General features: G+C 43.7%; 1 protein-coding gene across 1 annotated transcript in view; it reads right to left on the bottom strand.

Moving 5' to 3' along the window:
* COX10 (cytochrome c oxidase assembly factor heme A:farnesyltransferase COX10) overlaps nt 1-20,289 on the bottom strand; it is a 588,107-nt gene that overhangs the window by 436,174 nt on the left and 131,644 nt on the right. The window contains exon 4 of the mRNA XM_086930609.1: nt 19,946-20,070. Within this exon, the coding sequence (XP_086786735.1) occupies nt 19,946-20,070 (125 nt within the window). The remainder of the gene's footprint in view (nt 1-19,945; nt 20,071-20,289) is intronic.

The following is a 20,289-nucleotide window of genomic DNA, read 5'->3' as shown; positions in this document are numbered from 1 at the left end:
GAAGCTACGAGCTATCTTCAGAGCTTTCAAATAAAAATATAAAATAGTCTTAATTTAAAACAATTATTATAGAGTTAGCGGCAGAGAATAAAACAGTGAGTGGTCTAAATTCACAAGCAGTGTGACACAAGTCAGGAGAGTGAGTGTTCAGAGTTATCAGACTCCCTGAAATCATAGTTACTTTACTAATCCACATGTGCAAATCTTGCATAAACTCTTCTAAAAAGTGCTAAAGTCTGCATGCCACAGGTCTGCCACCTCTTTTCTTTGTGTGATGAATCAGCCAAGAAAAACTTCAGGAGATTGCGCCACAGGTGTCCTCAAAGTGAACTCCGGATTGGAAACAAGCCACGGCCCCTGCAAGAACTTGCTCAGCTTCAGAAGTGCATCTCAAGGGCACATACATACACGTCGATTGCCAGATTGAAAGAAAGTGACACTCCCAATTCGTTTGATTAAATAAAAGATCCTATAATTATTTCGCTCATAAGGCACCTGCCCGTCGCTCTTGATCTGGCAAAAACACTAGGAGGGTGCACCTTTTGATTCCACATTACAAAAAACAAACATCTTTGTAATGGTTTTAAAACTGAAGATGTTGATCTGAGTGTGGGGGACTAATGAGGACTATTTTGTTGAGTCGCCAAACAGAAGTCAGCATTTACTCTGGAGCACTTGGAAAACTTTGGCACAGTCCAATCGTTGATGATTAGGAAAAGACTCAGATGGCCACGCGGTTAGCAGTCAAACCGGAGGTAAAGGGAATACAGAGTAGGTAGAATGGGTCTGGCACAGAATCTGGAAGAGGTGAGATGGGGTATGTCTTACCTTCATGCTGGGTCAATGTGATGTTAAAGGTTTTAAGTTCTCCAAAATCATCCACTCTGAATGACCCAGATTGTACTACACAGCAGCATGGACACGCAAAGGACCCAGGTGCACAGGGCCAAGGGCGGTCGGGACATGGATACCCTACATGGATCGCTGACACAATGGGGTACAGAGACATGTAAGCATTGGGACAAGGAAGGAGAGGGAAAAGGCAGCAGAGAGACACAGAAAGTCAGATGAATACAAACAAAAAGTTGATTGATGGAATGCGTAAATTAATCTCAGCCACTGCAATCACTTGGGCTGTATTCTAATAAATCAATTTTAGCCCACCATGCTACTTCAGGCAAAGGCCCACCGTATTCAAATCAGTACTGACCATGTTCCTCATGTGAGCAGTCCATCCCAAAACAGCCAGGCGAGAGAGAGAAGACACTGAAGTGCAAAGGCAACTTTCCATGCACACACTGGAGCACAGATAAAGTGGAAGGCAGACAAACAAACAAACACACAAGAGGGCAGAGACACTGAAACACAGATACACTAGTGCACTGAGACACAGGAGAGGAGACCTACTGGAGCGAAGACACATTGGAGAGGGTACATACTGGATCATAGCGACACTCGATTCATATAGATATTGGGCCACAGACACACTGGAATGATGACACACAAATACATACAGGTTAGAACAAAGGTATGAAGGAGCATACACAGAGGTAATGCAAGGAACGTTGACACAAAACACCAAAGCATTGGGACCTTTTAGTAGAAAATGGAGATACAAAGGATCAAAAACGGGGAAACATACACCGGCTATGATTATAACTCTGTTACAGACATATGGGCTGATGAAATGGGCAAAGCAACATAGCAGAGGTACCATGGGTCTTTGTGCAAGCAGAGAAAATGCACCGTCTACTGCCCATTTGTGTAGTAAAATACAACCATATTTAGAGTATAACGGGCCGTCACAAGGTCCTGGGAACACATGCGACTAAACTCCTACTAGCTAGGCTTCTGCAGACACTGTGATGCTGACCCCAAGATTTAATGGCATCATCCCAGGTATTAGAGTAATGGCACTGACACAAACACAACACTAAAATGCTACACAAACATGGGAAGAAAAACAAGAGATCATCAATAACGACATGGGGACAAGATTAGACACTGGAATACTGACTGACACATGATCATCTGGAAAGGACAATTCATTATAAGCATGAGCACGGGCACAATTACCATCAAACCATTACCATTTTATGACAACCCTGAAGAGCAAGAAACCATTAAAATTGCAAATATTGTGCTTTTCCAATAACACCCAACAATATCAATCACATGAATCAAAAGAGCATTTTGAGCTAGAGATACATCAACCCAGACTGACTACATCAGATTTGGAATAGAACCACCATTTTGTGCATGTTTGGCAATTCCATGCATAGACTGCCTGGATATCGCTCTTCCACACGGACACAACACCTCACAATGAGACCCAATACAGATGAAAGTGTCTTGAGCGGATTGCCTTTCTGTACAGAGAGAATAGGTCTAGCACTTTGAGCTGTCATGTTTGGCGGGGGCCAAGAATGACCTACATATGTTTGTCTCCGACCTCTAACAGCAAAGACAACAGCATGGAATTTACCAACAGCAATTACGAGGGGATCATACCGAGTCAAACATTTAAATCCAGTGATGCTGTCAGAAGTTGACCCCACTATGGCATAGAGACAACCTTCCTGAATATGAAAGACAAGACTGTGGGAAATGCAGACTTGACAACGGTGAACATTATATATATGTTAGCTGCTTCTAATAAGGTGGCACACTCACTCGCACTTTAAACCCATTTGCTCAAAAATCACAATGAAAGGACAGGAGATAAAAAAGTTTAAATCCTTCTTGAGAGATCATACTTCTGTGATTGACCTGTATTCTTTCTACTCCCTCTCAACACACCACCATCTAAAACGAATGGCAAGACTCTGCAAGATGCGGCCCGGCTACACCTATGTCACCGTTATTTAATATAAATATAAGTCCACCGTTTATGTTATGCAACGGATGTGGTCTCATTTTTTAGTCTTTCCTCAATTGATCAATCAGGTGATAGTTAGGGTGAATGCCCCTGTAACCAATATTTCAAACAAAGTGCAAAGCTGGTGGATACAGTCTTTGTGACACTCTAGCCTCAGTAAAGTGCAATCAAGACTAAGATGATTCCATTCAGTATCATAACAAACATCAGTAACAAGAGTCAAAAGGACGTGGGCTCCGCAACTCAATAGGCAAAACATTACTCTCATTCACAACGCCAACATTAGGTGGTTCAGAGTCAGATCATGTCCTTAAAGCTTTAAGTTCATTTCATACCTTAAACACTGATTTTCACCTTTTAAAGTTGAGTAAAATTATCTGTCAGTTTTATAAAGTGGTGGTGGGCTTAGCAGTTATTACTAGGTTGGATTAAGCTAATGGTCTGCCTTTGGGGATAACGCCTAAACCTAACCAGGACGACCAGGTGTCTTGTGCTTCGTGCAGACATTAAAATAACCAAGCTTCCTGCTATACCCATGACAAAGTGACTCCTTCACCTACAAATAAGGCATACTAGATTATTAGGTAGGGGACTGCTCATCCAGGCACACCTTCCTTCCAGGTTCCTAGCCTTCAGGGTTAGGTTAAACTGAGATGTGGTGGGGCTGCGGCAATAAAGGAGCAGATGAAAGTATCTTTCTCTCTGAAAGAACTAATGCCCAGACCGAAGAACTGAAGGCAGGTCTCTGAAGTCACAGGTATGTGGGGAAAAGTTGGAAGGTAGTTGGTACGTGGTGTATTTCAGTTTCCTTCAAGCAGTCACTTAAATAAAGAAGTGGCAAGAGCATACCAGACAAATCATATACACCACTTTCAATAAAACACTTCATACCTTCTAGCTAGGGCATCATTTTGGGCAAAAGCACAGAGCACTGCATCTCACTATGGCTCATAAACCACTTCATGATTTCCCTGACCCAGAAAGGAGGGGGCAAGAGAAATACACCTCTGTGTTCAAAGTTGAAAATTCAACTCAAAATCTTTGGTTGCCACCTTTCCAAATAAACAAATAGCCTGGTGACCTTCTGCGTTAAAGGAGAGAGATGATTGGGAAATGGCAATATCCAAGAAGTATAGTAAGCTCCCCTACAGCCAGGGTACTATCTTCCACATTGCATCCAGACTCTCTTGCACGTGAGGAACCGTTGGAAATTTCAAGCTGTGAGCTCTGATTATTTTTCAATTTGTATATTTTTGTTGCTGTCAAATTTGCATTTTAAGGATTATCAACCCGCAGATCTATCTCCAATTTCATTTAACCCCCTTCATGCAGCAATGCCTAACAACCACGTCTGAAGAATACTGCCCAGGTGGCAACCCTCCTAACATGTGTGCTTAAGTTTCCTAATAGGTACAGTCACAGCTGTTTTTAATCCGCTTTTTTCATGCAGTACACATCTGCCTTGGCAAGCTAAACAAAATACCAGAACATATCTAATTTGTGGTTTTTAATCAAACAAACAGGCTGTACTTTTCCTTGGCATACAAATAGAAATTAAACAGGTTCCAAGACCCACCAAACACAATTTTACAGTCCTAACCACAACTTTAAAAGGTACACATTCCAATGACTTGACAGCAAAACATAGTTCAGAGAAGTCAGTCTAGGTAAGTAGTCTAACTCCACCACAATGTCTTTCATACAACAGGCATTAGTTACGAAACTTTATCCACGGGTGCTGCATACAGTAATCAGTCAAAGGCATCACAGCAGCCATTCACAGAGGCGCAGAAATGGTGCGGCCCTAAGGGCAATGATGGCTGGATGCTTCTGCCAGAGGATACAGGGGGAAGTAGACGCCTATGGTGAAATTCAAACAGAGGCGTAAGTTGGACTTGGGAGGAAGATAAATAGTGGTCAGAAGGATTATCCCTTTCGCTAGCCTTATTCCCTTGAGTGACGATGGCAAGAAACTTAGTAATGTGTTTTTGTAAGTAGGACATTTGAAGAAGCAATGCCTTGAACCCTCAGACTTCTAGACTAGAGACCATGAGGTGATCTTTGTAGCAGTCATCCTCTCCACCACATCACTTCTTGTTTTGAAGAATTTGCACAAACCAATCTCCCCAGTTATGTAAAAAGTAACCAGTACCACTTCATACTACAAAAGTGTGAAAAACAAACTGCACAGCAGAATTAGACACGCATTGGCAAGGACAATAGGTCTCACCTAGGTGAGAGCTACTGACTTTGCCAATGCCCCTTAGCCATGTTGTACAGAAGCATGAAATGAGGCTACTGTGACCTAGAGTAGAGTGGATTGGTGTAGAGTGGCGCAGAGTGGAGTGACACAGTGTGAAGTAGAGTGGCATAGAGTAGTGTGGCAGAGTAGTGTGGCATAGAGTAGTGTGGCATAGAGTAGTGTGGCATAGAGTAGTGTGGCATAGAGTGGAGCAGCGTGGAGTAGCATAAAGTAGCCTAGAGTGGCAAAGAGCAAAGTGGCATAGAGTGGCACTGCATTGTGTGGAGCAGCATAGCGTTGTAGAGTAGATTGGCATGAAGTGGAGAGGTAGCATGGCATGGAGGAGAGAGGTGGAGAGTAGATTGGTATAGAGTGGAGTGGCATAGAGCAGAGTGCCGTTGAGTGGGGTGGAGTGTAGGAGAGTGGCATGGACTTGAGTGGTATAGTGGCGAGGCATACAGTGGAGTAGAGTGGAGTGGCATGGAGAAAAGTGGTGTAGAGTGGCATTGTGTAGAATGAAGTGGCATAGAGTATTGTAGCATAGAGTAGAGTGCCATAGAAAGCAATATAGTAGACTGCATTGTGTGGAATAGATGGCAAAGAGTTGAGTGGCATACACTAGAGCGTAGTGGGGTAGATTGGTAAAAATTAGAGTAAAATGGTGTGGAGTAGAGTAGAGTGTTGTAGAGAGTTGAGTGGCAAGAGTAAATAGGCATGGAGTGATAGGGAATGGGGTTGAGTGCACTAGCGTGGAGGGGAATAGAGTGACGTACAGTGAAGTGGTGCAGAGTGGTATGAGCGAAGCACAATAGAGTGGAGAAGCATAGCGTAAAGTGGTATAGAGAACAGTGGCGTAGAGTAGTACAGTTGTGGGTGTAAGCAACTAAAGCGCCAATTGAGATGGCAGATAGGGTGAAAACAACATAAATAAGAACTCATATGTCTGTGTTAAAAGTAGGAAAGCACATTGACCATCCAGGAAAAATACCGAAATTCTTATAAAATAAAAAATAGTGCTTTGCAAAAAGACGAGGGAGAACAAAGATGAAGAAAAACACATGCACTTGGTCCATGCTCCAAGGAGGAGCTAACACAAGAAAGGAAAGTAAGCCTATAGAAGTTAAGCAAACGAACAATTGGAAATGAGAGTGACAAGGATACAAACGGTATTCTGTGGGTGGGTTGTAAGCCCAGTGAATCGTAAACAATATGTCTCGTAGAATAGCACATGCGCTGTATAGGCGAGACCTTAAAAAGAAACATTTAACAAGGCCTGTGCGCACCACAAACACCCAGCAGTCCTTTACCTAGGAGATTATAAGCAAAACTCCAAGACACAAGCCCATTTCCACAGACTACATATGTGACTGCTCAATACGAACATGACAACATCTTCAGGTTACAATAATAATCAGGACTATTCCATCACATAGGTAAAGATAAAAAGAGAGAATTAAAAAGGAGAAACCTAAAGATTCACCGTCTCTGCTTTTAATCTTTAGATATGCCCTTCTTTGACAGATGGCAAGAGAGTGCGATGGAAAGATTACGATGGAGAGTCTTTAGCGTTTCTAAAAAAAAAAACTTGAAAGATAAAACACATGCTTCTAAACAGACTGAAGGGATGGAACAGTTAGATTTTGAGGCAAGGCTTCCACAGCGGAAGCAGGCTGAGCAAGTTACAATAAGCACAATGACTTATTTTGCAAAATCATCCTCAAAATGTATCCTGGGGTGTACTGACGTAGGTCGATGCCAGTGTCTCGTTCCATTCACAGGAGGTCAATATAGACCCAGAGGGGAGATATGACACAGTGTTTAGTCTCCTGGCTGGTGCCGGGATCTTTATCGTGAATGTATACGCACCTAATGTGTATGATAAAATCTTCTTTACATATTTGAGCACTGAATTTGTTTGGACAGATGCTCTAAATTGTGTGATGAACAGTCGACTTGACAGACACACCCCACCCAACAGATAATACCTTCATGCTACTTGTACACTTATTACATGTACAGTAGATTAGACAATATCCAGCTGATAAAAGGGGATCTCAAAAGCTATAGCAATGCCTATTACCTGGACTAGGTCTGCCAGCATAATAAGGAACCAATAAGAAGTAGAGCTGTCGAATGGGAAGCCTTTTAGGTGGCAACCAAGGGGAACAAATGGAGTGGGTGCGTGAGGAGAAGGATGCTCTAATCCCGGGCCTGGAAAAAGAAACGGTGGTAGGTCCAGAAAAAATGCCTTGACTAATGGAGGTTAAAAGTAGGCCTCGGCAGTGAACTTCGCCAGGTTCGCGGAGTTGCAGAGTTTTCTGCACTCTGCAGAGTAGAGAAAACTCCGCTTTGCGTTGTGCAGTGGAGTTTATTCCCCACTCACGATCGCGAACGGTAAGTACGCAATCGCAAATGGTAAGTTTGCGATAGCGAACGATAAGATCGCGAGCGCAAACTGCCACTCGGGTAGAATTTGTACCCGGGCGGCAGGAATACCAACACAAACTGCAGTTCGTACTGCACTCCGCCACCCATGGAATTTCGCCGAGTTTTTTTGTAACTTTGCGGAGTTACGCATAGCAAAACTCTGCGAACTACGTCCAGGCCTAGTTAAGAGGCAGATAAAGGACTCATGGACTAAACTGTGCAAATATGCACATACAAAATACTAAGGCTCCACAGGGATGGGAGCAAGGCAGGTTGCATACTTGCATGGTTATTAAAAAGGGACAAACCTTAAAGATTATGCAGTTGAGGAACAAGGCTGTACACAACACTTGATTAGAACGTTAAACAGATCTTCCAAAAGCGTGAGATAATTAACATACTTCGGGCACTCAAAAAAGAAAAATGCTGGGTAGTGATGTCATCCCAGTAGATTTTTTTCAATTCACTCCTGGAAAGTTAGTGAATAAGCTAATTGATGTGAATGAGGAGGCGTGAGTGGACAGCTGCCTTCTACCCTTTCTGAGGGAAGCATGAGCGTTCTAATACCCAAGCCGAACAGAGAGACAGCGGATATCTTCTTCTGTCATCTGCTGTTTATGTTGAATACAGACATAAAGATACTAAGCAAAACATGGACACATAGAGCTTTGAGAATGGTAGGCGAACTGGTCCTCAAAGACCAATCAGTCTATCCTGGGTAGAAGCATCATGCACAATATAAGGAGTCTGAAAAATATATGACAGCTGGGTGGAGACCAACCAAAGGCCTCCCGGGTCTGAAGGAGCGTCCAGCCAGCCCCCTCCATCCAATCCAGGCATTTCTCTTATTCTGGTTAACAGCGCGAGATCAATGTCTGGATTAATTAGGGGAGCTCTTCATGCATCGGAGAAGGAGAAGAACCGAGGAGGACGCGCAGCCTGTGGGTAAGTGCGTTTTATTTATTTGATTTTATTTGTGTAATGCATGTAAGTGTAGTGGTTGTGTTTTATTTTGCATTTAGTGTTATATTTTTATTTAGTCTTTTGGAGGTAGGGGGATGATTTATTTAGGGGTTTTGGAGGGAGAGGTGGTTTACTTTGGGGTTTTGGGGGGAGGGGGCGTTTTATTTTGATTACTTCACTTGCTCCACCACTTTGAAAGGCACTGATTGCCCCTGGAAGTCATACCCCCTAGGATGGCTCAAAGGGAGCAAGGCGCTCAGCGTACAATGGCAAACAGAGCTTCGGTATCTAGGGATCTAGGTCTCATAGAATGTAGAATCACAACACAAGAACAACATGGGCAGAGTACTGGAAGGACTAACGCAATTAGTTGACTTCTGGACAACACTGCCCCAGTGAATAATGGGTAAGATTTCACTTGCCAAAATCATCTTTTGTCAAGCTGCCTCTACATTGTCCAGAACTCTGTGTGCCCCACGGCACAAAATGTAGTTAAAGAACAGGATATTCTCCTGTGGTCTTTGATCTGGGTAGGCAACCAAAGTAGGGTTACACTGGCCACTTTAAAATTGCCCTGGTTTTGTGGGGGACTGGACTATTCTGCTCTTTTGCTGTATTGTGCAGTAGCCTATCTGCAACAGGCGACACGCTGGTTTAACATTGGTCCCAACTGGGAGCAAGATCTTTTGACTGAAACTAACTCACCGTATACAGAGAAAGATGAAGGCATGTTGGGGTGCAGTATCCCATGCAATTACCAATTTGTGGTTTGGCAGATGGGGACCATATGAAACATGGTAAAAACTGTTCTATGGCATCTAGCGTTCATGCCAGGTAAGCTCCTGTGGCACGTCGGATCTTTTAAAAATATAATGAAGAAGATGCCAATAGCTTGTTCCTACAGATTTCTAGTAAAGGAAGCATTTGGGGAGGGCCGCGGGCGGTTTCTTCAACATGCTAAACTGACATGTACAGAGAGGGAACTTTGGACAACATTACTAGATGCACCAGTCACAACCAGCACAGTGTCAATGGTGCAGAGTCAGGTGAGGGAAGACGACTTGTACCGAATATAACAAAATAAAATTGAAATGGACTGAGTACCTCTGGACAATTTCAGTCACATTCGTGTTCTGATCCATGAAATATAATCTAGAGTGCAATTTCTTTAGGGGCTCAACCACGGTACATACATCTGTGTTGTAGCATGCCCTATGATGAAGCATGACATTATGTGAGGGCACTGCATACTAAATAGAGGGATATCTTTCAGAAGATAGCAAAAATAATTTTTTATCAATCCCATTTGTGTGTGAATATATTCACAGCTCTGTGAAACAGTGTTTACAACGCTGTCTCCACAACGCGGTACCATTACAACACGGTCAATACAACGACTACGTGTTACCATGCATACCATTACATTGAAAGCCATAACTACGACTTGCTGTAGCGGGCGCACTAGTGTAGGATGTTGAATCCAACACCTTCCCTGCTGTTGTACAAACTGGAGTAGGAATAATAAATAATATTATTCCTAATACCAGTGCGACCCCTAAAGTAAGTCGTAGTAATGACTTGCGATGTAATGGTATGCGTTCTAACAACGCAGCCATTATAACGACTGCGTTGTAATGGCATGCGATGTATTTGCATGCGTTGTAAGGGTATATATTCACAGCTGTAGTCAAAGGTGGCAGGAGGAGGCCACAGAAGCAAGAGAAATGTGATGGCTTGATTGCCAGTAAATTTCATAAAACCCATCTCACACCACAAAAACTCATCAGAATACACCACGGGAGATCATCGGCATCTATAAGATGCAGGATTCACATACCACACTTCATTCATACAGTTTGTGAGTGCCCATCTATTGGTGAATTTAGGGACACAGTGGTGTCAGTATTGCGTAAGGTGACAGGGTCTTTGCCCAACAATGCTATCAAAAATGCACACTAGGGATTTTGAAAAGTAAATGGAATGGAGATTTGTAGCTTTAATTACTATCTTAGCTTTAGCTTATCTTGGCTAAAAAGTCAGATCGCCATACATTAGACAAGAACATGAGTGCCAAAATTTCACCTTAGGATGAGAGACATGCTGGAATGGGCACTGGGGGAGGAGCAACATATTAGACTTGCTCAGAAAGACAATAGGATTACGACAACCTGGTGGAGTGACCGGATATGCTAAAATGACTGATTGACCACATGACGTCAGACCACCACCACAGCAGAAGTACAGTCTTGTGGATTACCTTGCTGAAGAGTTAAAATGGGGAATGGGCTTTTACCGGTGCCTCTTACTGGACATGATGAAGTTATGAGGCTGAAACTATTGGTGGGCTTCCATTGATGTGGAGTAGGAAGAGCACTTGGATAACGAAATACCACAACAAAAGGTCTAGAAAAGGCACCTAGAGATGGAGTAAGATTGGACTGCACTGGAGTAATTGTGATGAGAGTCATGAGCAACGGTATGAGATGTGGGCACATCGAGAAAGATATTAGACATGCTATTGCTGCTATTTTCTTCGAATATGACAAACTTGCAGTTAAGTTGATGCAGATATATTGTTCAATTACAAAACATGCTAGCGTTTGCGTGATATATTGAAAAACCGGATATTTGTTATATGTCACATCGTATTTTGAAATGTGTAAATACCAATAAAAATAAATTTTAAAAAAACACTTGGGCGGTCACCTGCAAATGTAGAAATTGGACACTTCAAGATTTGCCACATAAACACTTTTTAGCAGGAACGAATACCTGCTAAAAGATGGAGTTCCAATCGGTATCATAGGAGTTCAGTCATTTATCGGAGGGAGCAGGGTTTTGGAATAGGTGTGCTACAGCTATGGCCTTTGGTGCACACTAAAGACGCCACTTGGGATTAGCCAGAGAAAGCAGACACTACAGTTGGCTTGCTCTTCGGTACTAGTTCTAGGGGTCATGAACGTAGGGGAAGGAACATAAAGTAAGCAGGGCTCAACCAGTTTGGCAGCTTCTCGGAGTTTCCACTACCTGCCCTTACCCAAGCCCCTCCGCAACAATGACGAAACTGGAGGATGCTGAGAAGGAGTGCGGCAAGGGTTCAAACAGGGTGCAGCATTACTTCTACCATCCCTGGCATGTTGGTGGACATGGAGCACACGCTCTACACAACTGCACTCGACTAACAATAGATAATATCTGGTTACAGTGTTTTATCCTATTTTCCGAGGATCATTACGAAATGACACAGATTCGGCCACTTACAAGAAAGGTGAACTAAAGGAGCCTGGTCTCTTCTTTCAATTATATCAATTTAAGGATTATAAAGCGGAAATCCAAATAAATGTACGGCGCCCAGTGTCCTTGCTGGAAACCATTTTAATGTACACAATTTTCAAATTAGACATAGTTCAGATCTGGAAATCACTGCACAACCAAGCACTGCACTCTTTGAACACAACCCGCAGGGTGAAAAGGCGATCTCACCAAGATCACGCAGTTTGAACAAAAAAGGTACTAGTATTAATGATCAAGTTTTTTGGCTTGATGGCTGTAAATTAATCAAGCAGGAGCACGAATATATATATATAAAAATAATGTTTATCAGGAATGTTGACACCACAGCAAGATTTGCATTATGTTATGCGTTCATAAGTCTTTTATTTATGTTTCTACAATTTTCACAATAAATATCGTCCGCTCCCGGTGCGCCTGATGACACTGAGAAAGGCAACTGCCAAAACGCGTCTGTTTCTGCAGATTTCAAAATAAACTCCAAGAACCCCCCCCCCCCCCCCGTGAGTGCCTTCCATTGTGGGGGTGGGGGGAATTGATGCACTTCAAAATTATGTAGAATACCAACTAAGGTATCTCAGCCACATCAACCGTAACAACCCAGTTTAAAACAAAAACAAAAAAATACAAAACAGGCTACAGACATAGCCACTTTAACCACATTAAAACACTAAACTATCAATGACCCCGTAACATCACGCAAGATCATCCAGACAGAGGTGACCGATACAGATGTAAACGTAATAAAAAGTTGAGAACACGGAATTAAGTTGAGTTTTCTCCTGAATGCCAGGATTCAAGCCTTGTGGAGCCACCAGAGGGCGCCACTGAATGCTGACCACCAGACACGAGATGTTTTTCAGAGAAGTGGCCATAAAATGCTGGTTGCAAAGAGTCAAACAAACAAGTTTAGTAAATCAGCTGAGAGGCACAAAAATGAGAGCATCTGATCGCCAGTGTCCAAAAATGGGAGTCACAGCTTCCTTTAAGGAGGGCTGGATTAATAGAAGCAAGAGCACAGCTGAAATGTCACCAGGACGAGCAGCAGAGCTGGCAGGGCTATGTGAAGGGTGGCAGGCGAGAGGGCTTCCTGGGAAAGAGAAGACCCTCTATCAGCAGCTAAGGTAATCAAGGACACACATTTCAACATGGCCCTTTCTTTGCGCCAGTTGCTGCAGAGAGACGAAATAGCATTGCAATTACACAGGACTAAAGTGGGTGTTGCAGTTGATAGATTAGACCCACCAACTGCCACTTGCTGCACTGGAGCTGGGAGCAAAGCGAAAGATGCACAGACTAATTTGAAAAGCAGCATATTGAGTTTCTGAGATTCAGGCGAGGAAAGAAAAAGATCTCTGGGGCTGAAGTGGAAAGGTGGCCAGTGTATTTCCAGACTCCGAGACCACCCTTGGCGCTACGGGCTCACGCCCAGCTCCATCCAGACCCCCTTCCTAAACACGGCAGAATTCCACCCCACTAGGGAAAGTCGCTAGCTTTAGTTACATTTTTTAAGGCAGAATAATAGGTTAGGGTCTGGTGATGGGTAAAACGAGAAACCAGAAAAAATGGTAGACGACAATTGGATGGTCAACAAAAGGAAATAATAATAACCATTTGAGGTAACAAAGAAAGGCGGGCTATTCGGTGAACCAGACGGGGGTTTCCATGGAGGGAAAGGAAAACTTTTGAAGCGATGCAATGGTTCATCTTTTCAAGCTCGAGTTAAAGAAAGTTCCACAATCTAAGATCTGGTACAGAAAGAACCGTCCCCATTGTCAGCTACTGAGTCATCGACTGATCAGGAGGAGTCTGTAGACACTGTGCTGAGAAGAACTACTCATACATAATTCTCCTGCAAGTAAATGTGAATGTTATTCCATGTTCCTTGCGACAGTTATAGCAATATAATTGCCAAGATGAAATATCCTGATCTGTCTTCACTTCAGCTCACCAAATAGAAGTTTTCTACTTGAACTGCACGTTTTACTTTTTTTCCTGAGTAAATGAAGTTAGTGTATTCCTAAAAAATAAACACGTGCAGAATCTTATATAAAAAATCTGTTAAATGCATACATAGTGCAAAAACACGAATGCAATATGTGTGCCTTTTTTCTACAGAGTGTGCTAAAACCAGATCTACGTACTTCAAGAGGTCTATATGTATCTGGAGACATTTATGATTTGAGCATGTGTCTGCTAATCTCATCATATCAGGAGGTACAGATTATTCAAAACTTGGAAGAATTTGTTGAACTTGATAAAGATCCAACCCTTATGAAAATTTTCTTCAGCCAAATCTTGTAGAACAGTGTGTGATTATACGTGTTGAGGGTGTGCTTCGCCCTGCAATGATAATTTTGAACTCTTCCTCTGGACTTTAAAGGGCCTTATGAAAATGGTGAAGATCTTTCTATTTGCAAGTCTTTATTAGGATTGTAAACAAAGTTCTCTGGACATCGCCAGATGCAGAGTTAAAATATAGGAACAATAGCTGCAGTGATTTGTGAATCTATAAAATTAAAGAGATTAAAAAAAAAATTTGAAAGTGTTGTCTAATGTACTGTTCTGGCGGTGATAACTCGGGAGCAGTGAGCGACATTTTCTTGTACCTGGCTGGAAATAATCAGGCAAAATTGTTGCACTTAATTTGTCAAACCTAAAGATATTGGTGGTTACTACAGTACACACTGTTTAAACCGATAGCAAAAAAAGTGCCCTCAAAATTCCTTCTGCTTTGCATTTGATCTAGGAGACAGAGTAGTAGTAAAGCCAAGTGGGATAGCCCCTTGAGGAGCAGTCCAGACAAGTATTACCTCGATGATTTCATATCACTCTCAACATCTACATTCTCAAGCACTATAAACACAACACTCAGGTAACGCATTACATGGGATTCATTAATCTAGGTCACAAGTTTTATTAACCGCTTTGTCCGATATGTTCACCACAGGTTGATATGTACGTTTTATGCTGCATATAGCTCACTAGGTCAGTGCTCATGTTAGACGTCTCCAACAGGCAGCGCCCACAGACATTGTGCATGGGTAGAAGAGGCTGATGTCCAACTCCAGCAGCAGCTGCTGATGAGCAGGCTGAGCAGCAGCCACAAATCTAGCCCTTAGGTCGCAGCCGACAACCTCTGGAAGCCGCAAATATACAGCATGGGCATAAGCGCCACACATCACCCTAAGGTAGTACATGTGAATGTTCAGCACGTGCAGCAGCGGAATATGCACAGCTCGAATAGCAGCCGCATGTGCCCAGCTGGAACAGCAGCCGCATGTGCCCAGCTCCAGCAGCAGCCGCATGGAGCCAGCTCGAGCAGCAGCCGCATGGACCCAGCTCGAGCAGCAGCCGCATGTGCCTAGCTCGAGGAGCAGCCACATGGAGCCAGCTCGAGCAGCAGCCGCATGGGCCCAGCTCGAGCAGCAGACGCATGTGCCCAGCTCGAGCAGCAGCAGCCACATGGAGCCAGCTCGAGCTGCAGCCGCATGGACCCAGCTCGAGCAGCAGACACATGTGCCGAGCTCGAGCAGCAGCCACATGGAGCCAGCTCGAGCTGCAGCCGCATGGACCCAGCTCGAGCAGCAGACACATGTGCCCAGCTCGAGCAGCAGCCACATGGACCCAGCTCGAGCAGCAGCCGCATGGACCCAGCTCGAGCAGCAGCCGCATGGACCCAGCTCGAGCAGCAGCCGCATGTGCCTAGCTCGAGGAGCAGCCACATAGAGCCAGCTCGAGCTGCAGCCGCATGGACCCAGCTCGGGCAGCAGCCTCATGTGCCTAGCTAAGGCAGTAGCAGCATGTGGCCAGCTAGGGCAGTAGCAGCATGTGTCCACCTAGCGCAACAGTCACACACATCAAACTCGGACAGCTGACACGCACCCTCTGCTCAGATGAACAAATCGTACACAGAGGAAATGACTAGCTTTACAAGCTCCATTTAAGCTGGCAGGTAGCCGTGAGCTCAAACAAGCTCTATTTCAAGCAAAGGCTAAATAATTGAGAATGTCGGCACCAACAAATCGGGGTCTGCCATCTTGAAGCAGTTACAATTACTATTTCCAGAATGTAAGCATTTGCAACAGTTTAGCAGATTAACTGCCATTTCCCTTAAACGGGCAGCCAAGGACTCTTTAGGATAATGAGCTGTTTGATTAGATTGTACAAGATTGATCAAATAGGATCAACAAGAGGAGTTCGAAGAAAAAGAGCCTATTTTTATGCAGAACAATAACAACAAACGATCACAACCACCATGCAGACCCATTAGTCACTACAATCCAAGTGCATCCAACTTAGCTCTGAGGCAGCATGTAACTGGGCCTCACTAATTCAGTACAGTACTCCACTCCGTATAAACTATACCACTTCAATACAAACCATCAAACATGTAAATGAAAGCAGCACACTGATCACATCCACACTAGTGTTTACGTAGAGGAAAAACATACAGTCTGTCTTAGCAGAGTACATGACACTGATGCTGCTACATATGCAGGCCTCAAGTAGAAAAATCCCCCTTTTGTGGAGCCTAGATCTGAAGTTATAGGCCTAGGATAGGAGGCTTACTGGGATACTGTGCTCGATCCCGACCGCCACACCTGGTGCAGTTTGAGGGCCATACGTTGAGCACTGCACCTAAGTTGGGGTAGGCACATCTGTAGGACATGCTCCGCACTGTGAGTGACATATGGTGTATGGTTTCCAGATCCATAGGCAATATTGGTGGACTGCACACTGTGTGTGTGGCCACTGCAGCAGCACTGTGCCTGTTACTGGAACAATATGAAGCTAGTTAAGGACGTCAGTTCCAATTATGGAGGAAATTCTGGGATGCACTTTATTATTTTTTTATTCAGATTCATACGTCTTTCTTTCGATTTTTACATCATAAAAGACAGTTTACAAAAAGATTAAAAAACCAACTCATTTGTATAAAAAATTACACCAACATATTTCATCCAAGGTTCATTAAGACAAAAATTAAACAGTAAAAAGACTTAGTATGAAATTTAAAAGTTAAAATCATTGAACATGAAGGTGTCCGGCTCTGGTTATCCAAGCCCACCCTAAGAACTTTGCTACTCCTATAACCACTATCTCAGAGGTATTGTTCTTAAAACCCACAGCGCCTCTACACTCCCTCCACAATTCAACTGGCGGCAAATAGGCCTAATCCATTTATTCCTAGCAGCTAAATAGGCTGGGCAGGCAAAGAAAAGATGACCCACACCCTCCTTTTGGTCATTACACATGGGACAGTGCTCAGTTGTATGACCATCCCATTTCTTGGTAAAAGACCTGACAGGTAAGGACCCCACTCTAAACTGGTGGTATAATTTTTTGTCCAGACTCTTGGTAATACCATCCCAATAGTTTTCAAATAGGGGATCCAGTTTGTGAGCCAGGAAACAACCTGTTAGAGTGGGGGTATCTGACAGTGCAATAGATTGGGTTCTGACCGAAGCCCAGTAAAGCATTTTAAATTCTCTTTTGGATGGAAACACGGAAGACCCCAGGTTAGCCCACAATTGGCAAAGTCCCATACTTTCCAAAATAAGTTTCACTTCCCGGAGCCATGGGATGTTACCTGAGCCCATTATTGATCTCACATCCGCTAGTTCGTTAGCAAAGAGACTTAGATCCGGCGACGTCCAGATTAGTCTCCACAATGCTACGAGCCGATACCGTGCCATTTCGTTTATCTGTTTACAACCCATATCTAGCAAAAAGGGTTTAATTGGTGTTGATTGGGGTAAGCCTACCAGTTTACGCAAACATTTATTTTGAGCTCTAACTAAGGGTGTTAGGTCCTTATAACCCCAAAGATCGGCCCCGTACAAAATTGCAGAATTAATTTTAACTTCATAACTCTTTAATGCTGGTAGGACCCTTTTAGTCAAAGACAATCTTTGTTCTTGGATTAGACAACCCATTAGGCGAACAGATCTTAAATGGAGAGAATCTACCTGTGGGTTCCAGCGTAACCGGTAATCTAAAGTCACTCCAACATAGGTCATGACATTCACTTGTTCAAGGGCGACTCCATTCATGCTTTCATGACTCTTAATAGGGCGATTTTTGGTTAAAACCATGAATTTGGTTTTGCTCACATTAATTTGTAGTTTATTTAGTTTGCAGAAATCCTCAAATCTATTAATCGCCTTTTGTAGACCACTACGAGTCTTAGAGAGGATTAATGTATCATCTGCAAAGATGAGCAAAGGGAATTTAGTCCCACCCAATATAGGTGCATCAGTTGGGGTATTTTCGAAAAATTTCACCACCTGATTAATGAATAATAGGAAGAGGGTAGGTGCCAAAACGCACCCTTGTCGCACACCCCTCGTAACAGGGAAACTGTTCGTTACCTGCCCCTGTCTCCCCCACCTCACCTTGGCAAAATTGCCCTTGTGGAATCTTATCAGGATTTCAAGAAGTTCAGACGGCAATCCGATCTTATCTAGCACAGCCCACAATTTTGTCCTGGGCACAAGATCGAAGGCGGACTTAAGGTCCACAAATACGGCAAAAATAGTCCCTCCGCCCAATAACACCACCTTCCAATAAATCAGGACAAATCGGAAGACCTGGTCGATGGTACTGATGCCTACTCTGAATCCTGCCTGTAAAGGTGAGAGAATGCTCTCCATCTCCATCCACCCTTGAACCCTGGCAAGAACCATCCTTGCGATGATTTTCTGCATGGAATCTATTAAACTTATGGGGCGATATTTACTAGGGATCGATCGATCCCCCTTTTTAAATACGGGAAGAATTTCTGCCCCTTTCCAAGATTCTGGGATCCTTCCCCCCTTTGCGATTGCATTCGCAACTTGGGTGATGTAAGGAACCCAGAGTTGGAGATCTGTTTTGAATAAGTCTGCCTGGATGCAATCCATCCCAGGAGCTTTCCCTGTTTGAACTAATAGAAGAGCGGGCTCAGTGTCATCATTAGAGAACACCAAAGGATGGCAGTGAGAAGGATGCAATGGGACCCAATTCACCGGAGTAACACTAACAACATGTTCATGTTCTGGCTCTTTAAACTGGGACGAAAAAAAGTCCACCCATGATTCCGCCGAAACATGGTTGTCAGGAATCTGTGAGTCAGAGTTTCTGCCCCATTTTACAACTTCCCAGAACTTGGTCTGGTTGGAGGAGAGACTAGCTTCATATAGGTCAGACCAATAACAGTCGTCCCACTCTATTCTTGCCTCCCACTGGACCGTTTTTGTACCTTAGGCGCGCCGATTTGATCTCAGTAGTTACCCTTGATTTAATAACTTTTTTGAGACCCCTAAATGCCTCCTTCTGGGATGCACATTTTGAGCACTATGGTAATTTCTGGAGGCATCTCAGAATTGTTGAGGCTATTTCTTGAAGTAGTGTAGCCAATTTTGTAAACAAGATCTGAAGAAATGAGGTGCATTTTGGGGGAGTCACATTTAAAACATCTTCTCCAGCTTTAGAGGCCATTTGCCGAGACCATGGCTAGTTCTGGGACACATTCTGGTACAGTGCTCAGTTGTCTAAGCTCATTTGGTGTGTCAGGTATAGAGATTGGGTCTACAATATTTTGTGCAATTCTTAACAACACATCTCCAGATGGATAAACCCTGGTGCTAGTCACTGGACATTGTGGAGAGAGAGGACCAAACGGAGGCACATTTAACCACAAGTCCTGTGAGGAGAAGCCCAGCTCTGTAAAAACGTAAACTCTGCAGGAAAGGATGCAGGCCAGCATTATGGCAAAAGCATTCGGATTTTTAAAGATACCTAAAAAGAGGCTGTTCTTTTGAGTTGAACATATGCAAGGACGAAGAGGGCAGGACATAAACCCGAAAAGAGAGGATAACTTCTTAAAGCAACCACGAGATCTTTATTTCATACAAATGAATGATACAGCCCATAATTGGAAGTCATGCACCCACACTCTGTTCATACCCTCCGGGAACAGAAACGCACGAGTGTAGTGAAGTAGAGGCCTGGCAAAACTGGAGACCAGGTAAGGACTCCCATCGGTGAGGTCATGTAAGAGCCCCAGTTCTGAGCATTGCAGACACGGCTTCATATTTGGCCGGAGAGGAAGCCAGGTTCGTAATTGGAAAAGACATTGAACTGGAAAAAAGGTAACTGACCTGATTGATGCTGTTAGCAGCGCAGGAAGCCAAGGCAGTTCCAAGGGAGGCGAACAGGAAGCAGGTCGGGTCAAAGGGCACCGGGGCCATGGCATAGCCCGCTGCAGCAGTGGTCACCACCAGGGCTAGGGAACACAGAAGAGCAAAGTCTTAGATTTCAGTTACAAGAAAGGGACACTTCCAATGGAGGCGGCTATCCTAAAGGGAGGCGGCTATCCTAAAGGGAGGCAGTCACACTTCCCTAACATGAAGACAGGTCAGGGGTAGGGAATCAGACACATGGCAATGTGCTCAGTCCATTTTCAAGACAACATTAAAGTATACAACCCCTCATCCCCCAGGAT

This window comes from Lissotriton vulgaris, chromosome 7 (assembly GCF_964263255.1).
Source record: "Lissotriton vulgaris chromosome 7, aLisVul1.2, whole genome shotgun sequence".
Classification (NCBI taxonomy): Eukaryota; Metazoa; Chordata; class Amphibia; order Caudata; family Salamandridae; genus Lissotriton; species Lissotriton vulgaris.
Note: the sequence above shows the minus strand (reverse complement) of the source record. Positions and strands in the feature narration are given on the sequence as shown.